Genomic DNA, 18138 nt, shown 5'->3' on the forward strand with positions numbered 1-18138 from the left:
ATGTTGAGGTCATTTGGGCGTTTTCGCTCTTTATTGCAAATAATTTTTTTCATCGCTATTGATCGGCTGGTTCTCGCTGCAAAACTCAGCGCCTGTTGTGATACGCCCATCAATCAATCGGGATGGCCGTGGTAGCCAATGAGAACTCAGACGCCTAGATTGGGGCGGAGTAAATAGAAGTCAGCCAGACGAACGAGGGAAGAAATCTATGACCAATCACCGTTAGGAATCTCCCAGACCCTGTCTTTATAGGGTACTCTCGCCGTCAATCATAGAGCAATCGGAAGAAGATAAGGGTGGGATCAAAAGGGTTGAGCTGTCAATTATGTAAGGCGGAAACCAATGAGGGGCGAGGACCCCGGATTTTCGGCGCTCTGAATTGTGCTACCTGCAGAAACTCGGATGTAACTCGGCAGAGAGGAAATGTTTCTCTAATCTTTTTTTTGGATTTAATCAAGTCACCCAAATCAGGAGGCGGAAGATTAAAAATACAATCCAGTGTGTTCAACGCGGACCGTGTGGATTTATTGTCTTTTTTTTCGAGTTCGCTTTTCAGTGAAAGAGAAAGTATATTTTGGTGGAGAGAAAGAACGCAAGGGGATTTTCTTTTGGCTAATTGAAGCAAAACAAAAACACTGTTCAAAACAAAATATGGATCATGCTGCAATTGAGCAAACGCATTCACACGAACATGAACCTATAAGCTTTGGGATAGACCAAATACTGAACAATTCGGATCAAGGGAGTTGTATGCATCCAAACAGAGTTGCTGAATCGGATTACCAGCTTGTAACCAACCCGTATAACTCGCAGCCAGATGGCTACAGTAATGCTTACAATAACGCCTGCAGTATGGCTGGATTACCCGGATCCTATAATGTTAACATGTGTATGAATATGAATGTAAGTATGAATATGAATCTTAACATGAACAGCGGGGCCGGGGTGATCCGTGTCCCGGCGCACAGACCTATGCCACCTCCACCTCTCTCGGCCGGGATGCCAACTGTGCCCTGTCTCCCCAGTATGGGCAACGTGGCAAACTTATCTAATTTAACTTTCCCTTGGATGGAGAGCAGCAGGCGCTTTGCTAAAGACAAACTAACAGGTGAGGTTCTGTATTTGTGTGGATGTTTTGTAAATATTTGGTATTACCTCTTTACTGCTTTATCATTTCCTGTCAGACAGACACTACTGTGCCTAGCGTCACTTTATGAACATACAGTCCCATTATGTATATAAGCGAACTTACGTATTTATATTTATTGTGTGTTTTTTATTGTTCTTATCTTATTCTTTTTTGTGCTGCATTGGATCTGGAGTGGAAATTAATTTGTTCTCCTTTCCACTTCCGTACGGGAAATGACATTGAAAATCTTAAATATTGAATTTTTGTATGTGGAGATAATAACAATAATAATAATAATAACTTATTTATAGATCACCTTTCATACAGATGACGCATTTCAAAGTGTTTTATAATGGGATAAAGTGCAAACATAAAAATAAAAAAACAAAAAAGATGTCAGTTAAAAACGAGATTAAATAAATGGGGTTTAAACTGGCGTTTAAAAGAGTCAGCTGAGTCTGAATCTCTTATAGTTTTACCTATTGATTTCCACAGTTTAGGAGCGGAGCTTCTTTTAAAAAAAAACTGACCTGCCGATTTTCTTTTGAGGGAGATTGTTGAAATTTAAGAGATGGTATGTTTATGAGAGCAAGGTGCAGACCGGAAATGATGGAGGACGACGAGCGGGTTGAATGGTTCTACCTAAAAAGTTGGGTTGAGCGTAAGGTGCGAAATGGTGACCTTTGTACGGATTTATGAAACAGAAAAAAATCTGTCAAAAAGTTCTAAAGTAGAACTAAATCTAAATTAGAGCCGAGAACATCAGCGATCTAATCGAGAGGTTCGAAGGTATAAAAGCTTGCAAGCGGGCAATAGCAGCAAAGGTGATTGAGGAATGCTACTTCCAAGTAAAAGACAAAACTTTCAGGAAGAGAGAATATTCCTAAATTTTCAAAGTGGCTGAAGCCGTAGCTAAAACAGAGGAACAAAAATGTGACTGTGTTGGTGATCAAATCGGAAAGCAGGACATTTATTCTTGCGCTACAAAGAATAAAATGACGCTTCGAAATAAACAAGGGCAAAATGTCCCTCTGCGCTGTCGTTGATATAATTTCTGACATATGGAATAGTTTAGTCCATTTTTAAGGTTACATGGAATGCCATGTTTTAGCGAAGGCTTTCGGGCCCTGTCTATTTTTTAATTCAATTAGAATTAAGCAATGAGGAGGCAACATACGATTGCCAGAAATGGATCTACCAATTCTCATATTCCTTAACTGATAGCTTCGTCGCCAATAGCACGCATCATTTGAACTGTCTGGTGGAAACTTATCAGTTGGGTTTCCCTATGAGTCAGAATCGTCATTAAATGAAATTGATTACAGCTTTATAGCCTGCCATATAGTGATCATAGTTGGTGAAAAATGTGTCGTGTAATATGAGCAATAAGTTCACTACAGTAGATATTAGCTGAGACATTTTTGAAGATGTATATTTACTGTTGATGTCTTCAGCCACTGGCATCGTTGGGTTTGGTTTGACATTATCAGTCCCTCGAGTCAATTTTGTTCCCGTCTCTTGGTCTGAAATTTCGATGTCTGGTTTTCTTGGTAATGAACGGCCGGTTCCGACGGCCTTGTCCAAACGCACACAGAGCAAACCCGAAATTCCACAAAATGCCCTCATTATGTGAAGATTGTTAAAATAAACTGCTGCCTAATAACTCACATAACAATATTTAACCTACTCCGCAATTAATATAGTCGGACAGAGCTCGTTTGGAGACAATGAAAAGTAATTTCTCTTTTTTAAAAATGTTTTACACAATTGAACGTAAATTTTATTCTTATGATTTCATACAGACTGAAAGTGTAGTGATCTATATTTATGCATTAGTTTGTAATTAAATTTAAATATATCCGTCCTTAATTTAGGAGCAAAATGTCCCATTACACACAAAACATATGCATGCAAAAAGATTGTGCGTGAGTATAGGGCTAATTGTTTTGATTATTTAACTGATTTTTGTTCTGCTAACTTAGCCTAATTGCTATTATGTAAATAGAAACATGCGTATTTTTTACAATATTGAACTCCTGCAATTCTGCAGATATTTAGTGTATTAAATACTCGCAGACGTAAGTCACCCAGGATCAGTAAGAAGACAGTCCAGAATTAAAATTAGCTGCGATGAACAATGACACATTTTTATGTCATATAAAAGGGAATCGAATTCTTTGTTGTAACAATGAGGGCTGTTAATATAATCGATTATTTATTTCTGCCAATAAGCTACTTCAGGCAAATTTTCAATGCGATGACAGGATGTATAATGCATGGAGAAATTAATGTTTGTAACCCACAGCTGCGCGTTGTTGTGACGGTCTGAAGTCTGGGCTCGCCGGCATAGCCAAATAAATATTTAGTGGACAATAAAACCTCGGAACTTAACGAACATTTTCTTTCTTATCTTCAGGAGTATTGGAATCCATTCATACTGGTATAAACATCCCGATATTCCCAGACCCCCTTTAATAAAGAAGTAGAGGCGTTTATTTTATATATATAGATTGTTTATATGTGTGTGCATATATATAACATATATTCGCCTATAGGCGAATTCATATTTGTTTCTACATACCCAATTAAATTTATAATATATGGCACGCACACGTTACTTTACTTACAAGCATATATAATAATAAATGTTATGTATATTTACATATACATAAGTAATGTATTATTTATGTATATGTAAGTTTTGTACAGTATATATTGGGTGGTGGTTGTCCGTCGTATCTTGATCCTGGTAGATCTGTGCGAAAGGCTTTTTTTCATGGAAACACCATTGCAGTGTGGCATTTCCTCTCCCTCGCCCTCAGAAGGCCGGGTCCAGTAGTACGAACTAGCGTCACACATTGGGTCTACCTTGGTTGCAGCGGGTGACCGTGACTTCCGTGCCTTGACATGTCCTTTAGCATTACAGTACTCTCTTCCCGGCCGTTGCCTCTCACAGTAGATCTCATCTGCCCATTCCGCCGGAGATGATTTCGTATGCTGTGACAGGCATGTCTCTAACTCACCGGGGTATCACGCAAGCAGCTACTAGGAGGCACAGGTGAGAGAGCTGAGTGTCCAGTGGGCACCAATGGTGACTGAGTTGCCCCAGGATGGACACGACAAGCCTTTTCACCGAATGCGCTACCCACTCCCTGAATACCCAATACACACACACACACACACATTGATTATCTACTGTATGTAATTAAATCAGTAGGGAACATATTATGTGATTGTTTTAATAACCCATAGAACTGTAAATATTAAAAATCTCAAATTACAGCAGAATTTTGTAAATACATAGCGTTCGTCCATCAGATCTCAAGCAATAGAATCATTGGGATTGTGGGCTTTTTAGACAGGGCCGTGCGTATGGTTTATCAGGAAATCCCGCTTCAGAAAGTGGGGGACTAGTAACTTTCATTAACTATAGCAGTCCTTGCCGTGACAATCTTCCACCAAGCTGTTGGATTTAGACCCAGTGACAATGAAGTAACGACAGTGTATATTTTAATCAGAATGGAGTGTGACTTGGGGAGGGACAATACTCGTTTTAACTCGATTCCCTACCTGTTTGAAAGACATAATTTCCTGTTATTGGTTAGAACTCTCATTTCCACATTTGATGCTTATCATACACGTTTTTGCCTCTAAAGTGGACCTGAACGAACGCAGAGCAATAATTGCAATGAAAACGGAATTCTCTCGGCGAGCTGACCGGCCTAGCAATGGATCAATGGGTCATTGGAGATTTCTTCATCTCCAGCCCTTTACCTTTCCCACCCACCTGGCTTCATCTATCACCTTCTAGTAAGACCTTCTTCCCATTCCCCAACCGTTTTATTTTGGCATTTCCCCCTTTCCTTTCCTGTCCTGAAGAAGAAGGGTCTCGGCCCGAAACGTCGACTGCTTATTCATTTCCATGGATACTGCCTGACCCGCGGATTTCATCCAGCAGTGTGTGTCTGTGTGGCAATGCATCATTGTAAAGCTCGTCTTCGCATCTTCAGATCGGTTGACCCGCTTCCGTCAGTGACCACAGTTCCAAACTAATAACACAAGAGATTCTGCAGAAGAGGAAATCAGCAGGTCAGGTTGCATCAATGGAGAGAAATAACAGTCAACGTCGGATCCTTATTCCGATCTAGGATGCCTGGCCTGTTAAATTCTTCCAGCATTCTCTCTCTCTCTGTGTGTGTGTGTGTGTGTGTGTGTGTGTGTGTTACTCAGTTCACGTCACTGTATTAGCCGGAGAGGGCTTTGCCTCATAGATTAACTGTAGGCCCAATGAAAGGACATTTCAGTTACATTGTTCAAAATTCAAACTTCTTTGGGCCTTCATTCAATGTACACAGATCGAAGCGCATTTTCCATGCTATGAATCCTAAATTTTTTCACTGATTTTTGTTCCTTGTAGAAATCGCCTTTCGATCGCGAACATTCTGGCGTTTCTTAATAATCTAGCTATCTTAATTAAGCCGCAGGGAGCCATAGATAAAATTAGATCAGGTGGACAACCAGACATTTTCCCAGGGCGGAAATGGCTAATGCGAGGTGCCTCAATTTTAAGGTGATTGGAGAAAAAGTATAAGGCGGGGGGGGGGGGTCAGAGTTACGTTTTTACACAGCGAGTGCGTGGAACGACCTGCCAAAGATGGTGGTAGAGGCGGGTACATGAGGCACCTTTAAGAAACTCTTAGATAGGCACGTGGATGATAGAAAAATGGTGGGTTACGCTTGAGGGAAGGGTTAGGTTGATCTTACTTACTTGCTTCCTGCCTCGTACGCCATTGGCGTTTAGGGCAACAATGAAGCTCCTCCATCTCCGGCGGTGTTCAGGGATTCCTTCAACGTGTCGGTAGCTTCCTCTCGGTTTTCGCTACCGCTAGTTACACAAGTCCCGGGTGGAAACTCAAGCATAGCGTCGCACGCAGGTGTGGAATGATTCTTCATTGCTGTTTCCATCACTATTCTGTTTGTCCAGTCAGGGTTGTTAGCTGGAGGAGGAGAGGACCACCCTTAGTCTACCCTCTACCCTTTCACCGGGTTGGACTCTACCAAGAGCTAAAGCCCTGAATTCAGCCCATATACCCCTCCGGGTTATCGAGGCACGCGAACCTCCAAACCACGACAACGTTGTGGTCCTCTTGCAGGGTATTGATCTTTGAGTTGGTTAAAAGGTCGGCACAACATCGCGGGCCAAAGAACCTGAACTGTGCTGTAGTGTTCAACGTTCCTTCGCAGTGATGATGGCGAATCCTCGTCATGGACCAGCCATACCCCTTGCGCATTTCAAAAGGTCGAGTGTGTCTGTCCCGCGGAATTGTTGCGTCTGTAATAATCTGTATCGGCTCGAATTGCCGCCTTGAATAACGTGACGGTGGTGACGGTGAAACCTCGGGACAACCGTGGCAATATTAGGTCCGTTTACCAGAGACACAAAAGACTGTGCAGATGCTGGAAACATTAAGAAACACATCCAAAATGCCGGAGGAAATAACTAATTCAGGCATCATCTATGAAGGGAAACAAAAGTTCCTCCTGCTTTTTGTGTGTTTGGTCCGTTTACCCAGCCGCCGCTTCGCACTTAAAATCTGTGACGCTGAGTCTCGGAGGGAGTGAGAGGAAGCGGAGGAAGGGGAATAGGAGAGACTGACGGCGCGAGTAGACCAAGTGGAAGAAATTGAACAAGAGGAAAAGATCGAGGGAGGAGGAAGAGGGAGGGAGAGAGAGAAAGAAAGAGTAAGAGAAAGAAAGAGAGAGAGAGAAGGAGAGAGCGCGTAAAGTGGGGGGGGGGGCAGCAGTCACTTTTCCTTCTAAGCTGCGTGGGTGTGCGGCCGCGCAGTAACTGAAATGCTTCCACGCACATAGCTTTGTTGTCACGCAACTGGAATTTTATTTTATATAACGTTTTATTAAAGTGCCGCGCGGTTTTCAGGCTGTGTAAAAATTTCCTGCTCAATGCAATGGTTGGTTCGCGCAGCCGTGTAAAAAAAAAGAGGGAACGTTGCAGCAGATGCTGGAAATCAAAAATTAAATCGGCAATGGCTGGAATTACTGAGCAGGTCGGACAGCATCTGTAGGGAGTGAAACAGTAAAAACTAACGAAAAGTATTTTCCAGAATTTTCTGTCTTTTTTTGCGTTATTTTAGAACTTTAAGGAAAAGTTATTTCAGATGTGGGGTGAAATGGTGAGACTGCAGAATAAGGAAAGCGTACGAAAAAAAGACGGGAGAATGAAAAACGGGAGCAACAAAAGGAGATCGAACGAAAGGAATTGAATGATTCAGTTACTTGACTGGACTTCCCGCCACCGATTTATACTTTTAATAATTTACGGGATTTAGATGGTGCTGGAGTTTTGTACCCCGAATCTGCACTCTGTGTCTTCCACGAAGAATCCTGGTGGGTTTTGTCGGTAGATGCTTGAGCAAGAATGCTGTTCTGAGAATGCCTCCAAAACAGAACTACCTGAGTGGAGTGTATAGTGGTGTGGTTAAAGTTAGAAACAGAAGAAAATGCAGGTTGCCGACTTCCGGAGCAACGCGTAAGAAGGTGGTATCGCCTGTTTTTTCGGTGTCGCTCCAGCGGTTAAAGATGGGTCATTTGCACTACTAACAGAGCTATTTATCTAGAGATACAGCACGAAACAAACCCTTCAGCAAACCACCGATTTAAAACTAGCCTAATCACTGGGCAATTTGCTATGACCAATTAACCTACTAACCGGTAGGTCTTTGGACTGTGGGAGGAAATTAGAACGCAAGGGGGAAAACAGAAACGGTCAGGCGGTGAACGTACAAACTCCTTAAAGACGGCGCGGGAACTGAACTCTGAACACCGACGGCTGGAGCTGTAATAGCGTCGCGCTAACCGGTACTCTACCGTGGTCATAGAGCACAGAACCCGGGCCTTCGGCCCATCCAGTTCGCGCCGAACCATCACCCTGCCCAGTCGCAATTATAAGCGTAATTTATAGTTTTTAATATATTACACTTAAATGCTGCGGTAAAACAACAAATTTCACGACACATGTCAGTGACATTAAACCTGATTCTGATTCTGGACCATTTGGCCGTTTGAGGAGCCAGTGTCCCGTAATCTGCGGCTCCAGGAAGCGGACCCTGTTCGTGGGTCTCCTCGGCTGCCCAGTTTACAGACGCAGCAGGCATTCGGTCAGTGACACTGACCCCGGCCACTCACAGCCGCTCGCGAGAAACGGGCCGTGCCCAGTCTTGCCGTCCGGGCTGAGGACGTTCCCGGTGCCCAGCCCATTTTTTTTTTGTTCTGTAGGGATAGCGTGGATGGGTAACGATAACGAAAACAACCCACATCCCAAAGTTTTAGCCATCTTACGCAGCTCCGATATTTTTAAAAGAAAATCCTACCTATTAAAGATATAAAAAGAGACTATTCGGGCCAGAGTGCTTTTACCGGACCCCGTTCATTTGACCCCACTGACCCTTATAACCTGCGCATTTGTACTTCCCGTCATTATAGGAGATACCATCGGAAATTCTTCGAGACAACGTGGACCAAGATGATTTTAAAAATGTTCCCTTTATCATTCTCTTTATTTTGCAGATTATGATAAACCCGTGTCCTCTCATCACAGAGCAGCTGCCACTTTTGCCGCGTCCTAACAACGTTTCCTCTATCATCTTGCCTTTCAGCTGCGCAGACCAGCCATTGCTGTGAGCAGGGAACTTTTACGCGGCCTGAAAACTGCGCGACACTTACTTGCTTTTTATCCATTTCCAGTTGCACGGCAAAAGTCTAAATGCGCGGAATAATTGCGCGCCCGCGCACCCGTGGAGTTTAGAGGGAACAGTGGTCCTATATCAAGTTTCTTCTACTTCCGAACATTCTCACTGAACGACATGGTAGCAGAGCGGTTGGCGTAACTCTTTACAGTGCCACCGACACAGGTTCAATTCCCGCCGCTGTCTGTAAGGAGTTTGTACGTTTTGCCTGCGACTGCGTGGGTTTCTGCCGGGTACTCCGTTTCCTCCCACATCCCAAACACGTACGGGTTAGGAGGTTAATTGGTCTCATGGGTGTTTTGGGGGCTGCGCGGGCTCGTTGGGCCCGATACTGTGCTGAACCTCTAAATAAATAAAATAAACAGATCTCATTTTTTCAATGTACAAACTGCGGATGTGTAGTTAATGACACTTGTGAAGCTACGCCGCTAATTTAAATTTAAAAATGCTGGGAACACTGAACCGGTGGTGGAAAGGGGAACAAACGGGAAAGGGGAGCAGTCCTTAGATCTGGTGCGATGCCTTTTTAATATAATCGTTTGGTGGTTTTAGTGTTTAGTGCCTGTAATTCTTTATCGCGGATTTCCAGCTGAGCGCATTTTGTTGTTTTTGTATAAATCCACTTCAAGTATTGGCCACATAAAGAGACATTCAGTCCGTTCCGTTTCTCGATGATTTACAGCAATTCGTTTAGTAACTTTGGAATTTGTGGTGTGTGTGTGTGTGTGTGTGTGTGTGTGTGTGTGTGTGTGTGTGTGTGAGTGAGAGAGAGAGAGAGAGAGTATATATATATATATATTTCGTTCTGGTGCCATGTGCCCTATAATCGCACCCGAACAATTTGAATAACACATCGAATGAGCACCGTATCCTTTCCGTAATCAACACATACCAGCGGAGAGAGATCCCATAATTTCCAGACACTGTTTTTTACCCCCCTGACCCTGCTACAATATTGAAACATGCAGGGGCGGTGACGGAAAATGTTTCTTTCAGGCCAGTTGTTATGGCTAGGAACGCGCCGCTTGAAAGGTTAGTGGAAACCGATTCAATAATAACTTTCAGAGGGAATTGGATATCCAACTGGAAGAAAGAGAGTGAGGGTTAAGTGGAGACCCCGATGGAATTTCAGACTAATGGGACAGCTCTTTCAAAGCGAAAACGAAAAGAAACCGCAGATGCTGGAAATCTAAAGCGGAAAAACAGAAAACGCTGGGATTCTCAGCAAATGATGAAAGAGCGACATACAAAATATTGGAGGAACTCAGCGGGCCGGGTAGCATCTATGGAGGGGAATAAACAGTCGGCGTTTCAGGCTGAGCCCCGTCATTGGAGCTATAAAGGTTGGGGGAGGAAGACAGAATAAGGAGGTGCGGAGAGGAGGAGGAGCAGTACAAGCTGGCCGGTGATGGTGAGACCAGGTGAAAGGGAAGTTGGGTGGGTGGGGAAGAGGGAATGAAGTAAGAAGCCGGGCCGTGAAATGTGGAGAAGATAAAGGGCAGAAGCATAATTCATCGGAAAGCAGAGGACAGTGACACATAGGAAAAAAAAATGGAAGGAGGAGAGGAACCAGAGGCAGCTGACGTGCACCTTCCACTCACCCTCGCTACCTTTTCATTCTGACTCCCGCCCCCTTCCTTTCCCATCCTAATGAAAGGCCTCGGACAGAAACATCGACTACTCATTCCTCTCCACAGATACTGCCTGACGTGTCGAGTTCCTCCAGTACTTTCAGGGATTCTGTCTTTATTATTTATGGTTTTCCATTGATTTTATTGTATTTCTTTATTTTCTTGTGGTTGCCTGCATGAAAATGAATCTCAAGGTTCTATTTGGCGCCACACGGTAGGGTAGTGGTTAGCACAACGCTTTACAGTATAGGTAACCCGTGTTCAATTCCCGTCGCTGCCTGTAAGGAATTTATATGTTCTCCCCCGTGACGGCGTGGGTTTCCCCTGACTACTTCGGTAATAAATTTACTTTGTACTTTGAACTTTCAATTCTCCCACCTTCGTGCGGAGTAGGTGCAACATGCAGTGAACCTGCCAACCCGCACTTTTCGGGATCTGCGAACACCCGAAGGGGGAGGGGGAGACTCACGGCCGTCACAGGAAGAACGTGCAAACTCCTCACAGACAGTGCCCGAGGCCAGGATCGAACCTGCGTCTCTGGCGGCATGAGCTTGTGGCTGTATCGACCTTTAAAGCCTGGGGGCAGTTGGCAGGATAGTAGTCGTAATGTAATCACTCGAGTCAAGTGTGGTGCTCTCCTAAGGGGGCTTCTCAGGCGGCTGACCCGGAAACCACATAACCGGGATTTAGGATGCATTAGAATCAGAATCGGAATTAATATCAATAACATACAAATTGGAGGCTGATGCACGGGGAGACACCACACAGTCCTTGACAGATCGGGATCAGGGTTCAGTGCTATGGAATGCAAGACAACTGGGGACCCTTCAGGGCTGCAATCTTTCTCCCCCTTCGCTGCTGTTGTGATGTGTTATCATCTTCCGCCAGCTCCATCGTTGAGGTCTTTGTCTAGAACCTCCTCCTTGACCTTACCGCCATGGGTGACCTTACCAGGAGCTAAACGCCAAGTGGTTAAGTCCAGAAGGCGTCTTCTCGGGAATCTCAGGAGCTCCTAAGCCTCTCCACTGCGATGAAGTGTCAATCCTCGAAGAAGAGTTGCAGAAAGACACGTATGTACTTTAGTCTCCCCTCGGCATCTTGACCACAAGCTCCAGGCCACTGTTCCCAGTGGAGCTTTGTGGGGAATGTTACACTAGTGTGTGTGTGTGTGTGTGTGTGTGTGTGTGTGTGTGTGTGTGTGTGTGTGTGTGTATCCGCTCCTTGATATAGCACCCGGCCCTCGAATAGACAGTAAACATCCCACGGAATTCACTGAAGCAGACCGCGAGACTTTTACCTTGATTGGGCAACAAACTTGAAAGAACTATCGGATATTTTTCTTAAAGAAAAATGCAAGTGTTTGAAATCGGTAAAATAAAACAGAGCATTCGTGAAAGACTCGGAAGGTTAGGTTGCGGATAAGTTCACTCACCTTCATTCACCCCAACGCTGAACTGTTTCCACAACCTATGGACTCACGTTCAAGGATACTTCATCTCAGTTCTGGATATTTATTGCTTATTTGTTATTATTATTATTATTATTTTCTTTCTGAGTTTGCAGATTGTTGTCTTTTTGCACATTGGCATTGGTTGTTTACCCGTCTTGTTGTGTGCGTTTTAAAAAAAAATATTTAATGAGATACAGAGTGCAATAGGCCCTTCCGGCCCTTCGAGCATCGCGCCCTGCAACCCCCTTTAACCTTAGCCTATTCACGGGACAATTTACAATGATCAATTAACCTACCTACCGGTATGTCTGTGGACTGGAGGAGGAAACCAGAGCACCTGAAGGAAATCTGTCATGGTCCGGTCCATGAAATCCACATTCCGGTTCACGGTCCGGTCCGGTCCGTCAATCCGTTTTCCATTGTTCTGTTGGGTGCTCTAATTAAGACACATGATTCTCGTTTGGGCAGACACATAAATACCTCTGGAGACCAGGGCTTGGCTGTTGGATTGTTCCTATCAAAACCCCCTGTCTGAATCCCTTCTCTGCCCCTTCCTCCTGAAGCCTTGCCTCGCTTCACCTTGCCTCGCCTCTGCCTGAAGCCTTGCCTGCAACCTCACCAGCATCCTCACCTGTATCCTTGCCAAGTTCAACCGCTGGAGTAAGACAGGAGCCTTGCTGTATCTAGATAAGGAAATGTATTTCATTGTTTAGAACTGTCTCTTTGTGTCCATGCTTTTGCTAGGTAGGTCCGGCCATTTGCCGCTACCTTGAGTTGAGAACTGTCTCTGTGTCCATACCTTTGCTAGGTAGGTCTGGCTGTTTGCCGCTACTTTGTGTTGGTAACTGTCTCTCTGTGTTCTGTGTATGAGTCCAGGTCTATGTCCTGTTCCCAAGGATGTGTCCAGGCTCTGGTTCCAGAGTTCCCTGTCACTAGTCCAGGCTCCTTGTTCCTAGTTCCTTGTCTGGGTTCTGTGTTTCTTGTCCATGTCCTAGCCCAGGCCCTGCATCCTAGTCTCATCCAGGGTCTGTGTCAATGTCCAGCGTCCTTTCTTCCTCACTTCCCTTGCTTTCTTGACACCTAGTCCTGTTCCTTGTACTTCAGTGTCTGTGCCTTGCATTTGGATCTGCTTCCAGTGCGCCCCCCCCCCCATGACAAAACCAATGTGGTCACAGGGAGAACATACATAGAAACATAGAAAATAGGTGGAGTAGGCCATTCGGCCCTTCGAACCTGCACCACCATTTATTGTGATCATGGCTGATCATCCAACTCAAAACCCTGCACCAGCCTTCCCTCCATACCCCCTGATCCCCGTAGCCACAAGGGCCATATCTAACTCCCTCTTAAATATAGCCAATGAACTGGCATCAACTGTTTCCTGTGGCAGAGAATTCCACAGATTCACCACTCTGTGTGAAGAAGTTTTTCCTAATCTCAGTCCCAAAAGGCTTCCCCTTTATCCTCAAACTGTGACCCCTCGTTCTGGACTTCCCCAACATCGGGAACAATCTTCCTGCATCTAGCCTGTCCAATCCCTTTAGGATTTTATATGTTTCAATCAGATCCCCACTCAATCTTCTAAATTCCAACGAGTACAAGCCCAGTTCATCCAGTCTTTCTTCGTATGAAAGTCCTGCCATCCCAGGAATCAATCTGGTGAACCTTCTTTGTACTCCCTCTAAGGCAAGGATGTCTTTCCTCAGATTAGGGGACCAAAACTGCACACAATACTCCAGGTGTGGTCTCAGCAAGGCCTTGTACAACTGCAGTAGTACCTCCCTGCTCCTGTACTCGAATCCTCTCGCTATAAATGCCAGCATACCATTCACCTTTTTCACCGCCTGCTGTACCTGCATGCTCACTTTCAATGACTGGTGTATAATGACACCCAGGTCTCGCTGCACCTCCCCTTTTCCTAATTGGCCACCATTCAGATAATAATCTCTTTTCCTATTTTTGCCACCAAAATGGATAACTTCACATTTATCCACATTAAATTGCATCTGCCATGAATTTGCCCAGTCACCCAACCTATCCAAGTCACCCTGCATCCTCTTAGCATCCTCCTCACAGCTAACACTGCCGCCCAGCTTCGTGTCATCCACAAACTTGGAGATGCTGCATTTAATTCCCTCATCCAAGTCATTAATATATATTGTAAACAACTGGGGTCACAGCACTGAGCCTTGCGGTACCCCACTAGTCACTGCCTGCCATTCTGAAAAGGTCCCATTTATTCCCACTCTTTGCTTCCTGTCTGCTAACCAATTCTCTATCCACATCCATACAAACTCCTTACAGACAGCGGTGGTATTCATTGACTCTAGTGTGTATTTTTTCTATTTACACTGAATATCTACATGAAAATGAACCTCAGGGTAGTATCCGGTGACAAAGGTGTACTTTGATAATAAATTTACCTTGAATTTTGAAATTTGAACTTCTGGTGGAAAGCAAGATAAAGTTAAAGGTTAAAGACCCTTCATCAGACCTGGAAAAGGAGGAGGGAGAGATTTTAAATAGCAGAGAGGACCGGCGAGATAAAGGTAGACCAAATGGAATGTCACAGGCGAGGCAAGGTTACCATGGTGCTTAGCTGTCGATGAAGCTATCTGGTTGGTAAGTTTAATGAAGGTGTCAAAGGGAGAAAATGCAACCTCATTGCATTCCTTTGTGGAATCTCATCTGTAAGTCCCCCCATTAATCAATCAAACATATATATTCATCAGCAACTTCTCACCATGACAACCCCAGCCTCAACCTGTCAGAGATATTTCCTTTGTCCTATCTCTCCAAAACACACTTCACAACTAAAACACACACAACTTCAGGTTCAAATTTTCCCAGTATCTTTCAAATTTTTTACTGGCATGTCTCAGAGAAAGTCAATCATTTCATAACCTAAATTTCTTGAACTATTCCTATCCATTCCAGGACTGTAGGAGACTCTTTGCTCAGCCATTCTTCACTTCTTCACTGTACATTTGGATTGAAGAACTTTGTTTTATTTCTTCCTATGAGAGAACCTGTAGAATGGACTTTAAAGTCAAGGATCTTAAGGTTCCCCTAGACTTTGAAGGACAATTATGGGCATAAGAGTTTTGTTAACCTCGATAAAGCCCATTTCTCTATTCATTTTTTCTATTATAAGATACAGATTTTACTTCACCTATGATGACCCTGTCTGTTCGTTTTTATCCTGTTTGTTCTGTTATTGGCAAAACAATAAAAATAGAGTTTAAAAAAAGCGCACAACTTATTTTCTCTCTCTTATTCTATCAAGAGGTCTTTAAAATTTATTTATTTATTTTTAGAACAGGCCCTCCCAGCCCACTGAGCTGCACTGCCCAGGAACCCACCAATTTAACCTTAGCCTAATCACGGAGCAATTTACATTTACTAACCGGTGCAGCTTTGGACTGTGGGAGGAAACTGGAGCACCCAGAGGAAACACATGCACAAGTGGCAAGAACGTGCAAACTTTCCTACAGAGGATGCCATAATTGAACTCTGAACTCTGACAGCTCAAGCTGTAATAGCGCCGTAATCTGAAACCTTAACCTAGATTTTCCTTTCAAAGATGCTGCCCGACTTTATTCATTTAGTGATAAAATGTGGAGTAGGCCCATTCGGTCCTTTGACACATGATGCCCCAGCAACCTCTGCCAAACCCGATAAAGCCAACCTAATCACTAGACAATTTGCAATGACGCATTTACCAATCCGGTACACCTTTGGACTGCGGAAGGAAGCAGGAGGGCCCAGAGAAAACTTACAGGACTCCATGGGGAGTAAATACAAAGCCTCTTTATGTAATGATGCCAAATTGAACTCTGAAATGTAGAATGCCCTGAACTATAATAGTATCATGCTAACCTCTATGCTACCACGGTGTCCTCTGTTACCTGCAATTCTTCGTTATTTTTAATAACACAACTAGCTGATCCTGATTTACTTTTTGGGGTGGATGCAAAAAGAAGCTGGAAATACTGAACAAGTAAGGCAGCGTCAGTGTAGAGAGGAATGAAGTCAATGGTTCAGGATGATGGGCTGTTATCACAAGTCATCATACACTGACCGGATTTCTCTCTCCTCAGATGCTGCCCGACCTACTGAGCATTTTCAGCATTTTCTGTTTTTATCTCGGCTGTCCTTCATCCGCAGTATTGTATATTTTGCTCGCCATTTATGAGAATTTGCTAGGCACAAATAGGGTGCCACATTAGTGTGACGGTATTATAGCTTGGAGCATCAGAATGCGGAGTTCAATTCTGACGACATTTGTAAGGAGCTCTTAAGCTCACCCTGTTACTATGTGGCTTTCCTCTGGATACTCTGGTTTGCTCCCTCAATTCTAAGCCATATTGGTTAGTAGGTTGGTTGGTCATTGTAAATTGTACTATGTGATAAATAGGTGGAACGCTGGGTGGTATGGCTCACTGGGCTGGAAGAGCATGTTCTGTGCTGCATCTCTAAATAAATAAAACAATAAATAAATTGGCTGCTACACTGAGTATTTAATAATAATAATAAAAGAATATATCTGTAACACAGTATCTTGTTATGAACTCAGAAAGCTGAACATACACTTCATCATTTAAAAGATAGTACACTTTTGAAAGCCACACTCAATGTTTCAGGAAAAGCTTCTTCCCCTCCACCATCAGATTTCTGAATGGTCCATGAACCCATGAGCACTGCCTCTCAGTTCCTATTTTGCAGTATTTATTAATTCATGATTGTAAATTATAGTTTTCCTTATGTATTGTACCATACTACTGCCACAGAACAAATTTCACAACATATGAGTAGTAATGTGATTCTGATTTTGATTGTGAACTATTGTCATACAACGTTATCAACAAAGTCAGAGTAAATGTCGTGGGAGTATCCGAGGGGGAACTGAAGGTGCTGTATTTAAATGCACATAGCATTCGGAATAATGTGGACGAACTCATGGTGCAGTTAGAGATTGTTTGGTACGACATGGTGGGCATCACTGAGTTGTGGCTGAAAGAAGGCCATAGTGGGGAGCTTAACATCAAAGGATATACTTTGTACTGAAAGGACAGGCAGGAAGCTATAGGTGGTGGTGTGGTTATGTTGGTTAAAGATAGAATTACCTCTTTAGAAAGAGATGACATAGGGTCAGAGAATGTTGCATCTTTGTGAGTGGAGTTAAGAAATTCCAAGAGTAAAAAACCATTATAAGAAACATATGTAGGCCTCCAAATAGTAGCCAAGATGTGGGGTTGAGATTGCAAAGGGAACTGGAAAAGGCATGTAATAAGAGTAATGACACAATTGTAATGGGGGATTTCAATATGCAAGGGGATTGGGAAAATCAGGTTGGTGTCAGATCGCAAGAGAGGGAATTTGTTGAATGCCTATGAGATGGCTTTTTAGAGCAGCTTGTGCTTGACCCTACTCAGGGAAAGGCCATCGTAGATTGGGTGTTGTGTAATAACCCAGATCTTATTAGGGAGATTAACATAAAGGAACCCTTAGGAGGCAGTGATCATAATACGATTTAACTTGTAATGCAATTTGAAAGGGAGAAGTATAAGTCACATGTACCTGTATCACAATGGAATAAAGTGAATTACAGAGGCATGAGAGAGGAGCTTGCCCAGGTGGATTGGAGGAGGATACTGGCGGGGATGATGGAAGAGCAGAGGTGGCTGGAGTTTCTGGGAGTAGTTCACAAGGCACAGGATAGGTATGTCCCACAGAGGAAGAAGTTCTCAAATGGCAGGGGTAGGCAACCATGGCTGACAAAGGAAGTTAAGGACTACTTCAAAGCCAAGGAAAGGACATATAAGACAGCAAAAGTGATTGGGAAGTTGGATGATTGGGAAGCTTTTAAAATCCAACAAAAGGCAACTAAAAAAACTATAAGAAGGGAAAGGATGAAATATGAGAGCAGACTAGCCAATAATATAAAGTAGCACACCAAAAGTTTTTTCAGTTTATATAAAGAGTAAAAGGGAGGTGAGAGTTGATATTGGACCACTGGAAAATGATGCTGGCGAGGTCGTAATGGAGGACAAAGAAATGACAGATGAACTTAATAGATACTTTGCACCTGTCTTCAGTGTGGAAGACACTAGCAGTGTGCTAGAGGTCTGTGAGTGTTAGGGAGCAGGAGTGAGTGCCATTGCT

At 43.6% G+C, this 18138-nt stretch overlaps 1 protein-coding gene across 1 annotated transcript in view; it reads left to right on the forward strand.

The window, feature by feature from the left end:
• The first annotated feature begins 514 nt into the window (after positions 1–514).
• The window catches only part of tlx2 (T cell leukemia homeobox 2), a 66335-nt gene continuing 48711 nt past the window's right edge, over positions 515–18138 (forward strand). The window contains exon 1 of the mRNA XM_063045145.1: positions 515–1108. Coding sequence (XP_062901215.1) covers positions 652–1108 — 457 coding nt within the window. The 5' untranslated portion in view covers positions 515–651. The remainder of the gene's footprint in view (positions 1109–18138) is intronic.

Source organism: Mobula hypostoma, chromosome 4 (genome assembly GCF_963921235.1).
Source record: "Mobula hypostoma chromosome 4, sMobHyp1.1, whole genome shotgun sequence".
NCBI lineage: Eukaryota > Metazoa > Chordata > Chondrichthyes > Myliobatiformes > Myliobatidae > Mobula > Mobula hypostoma.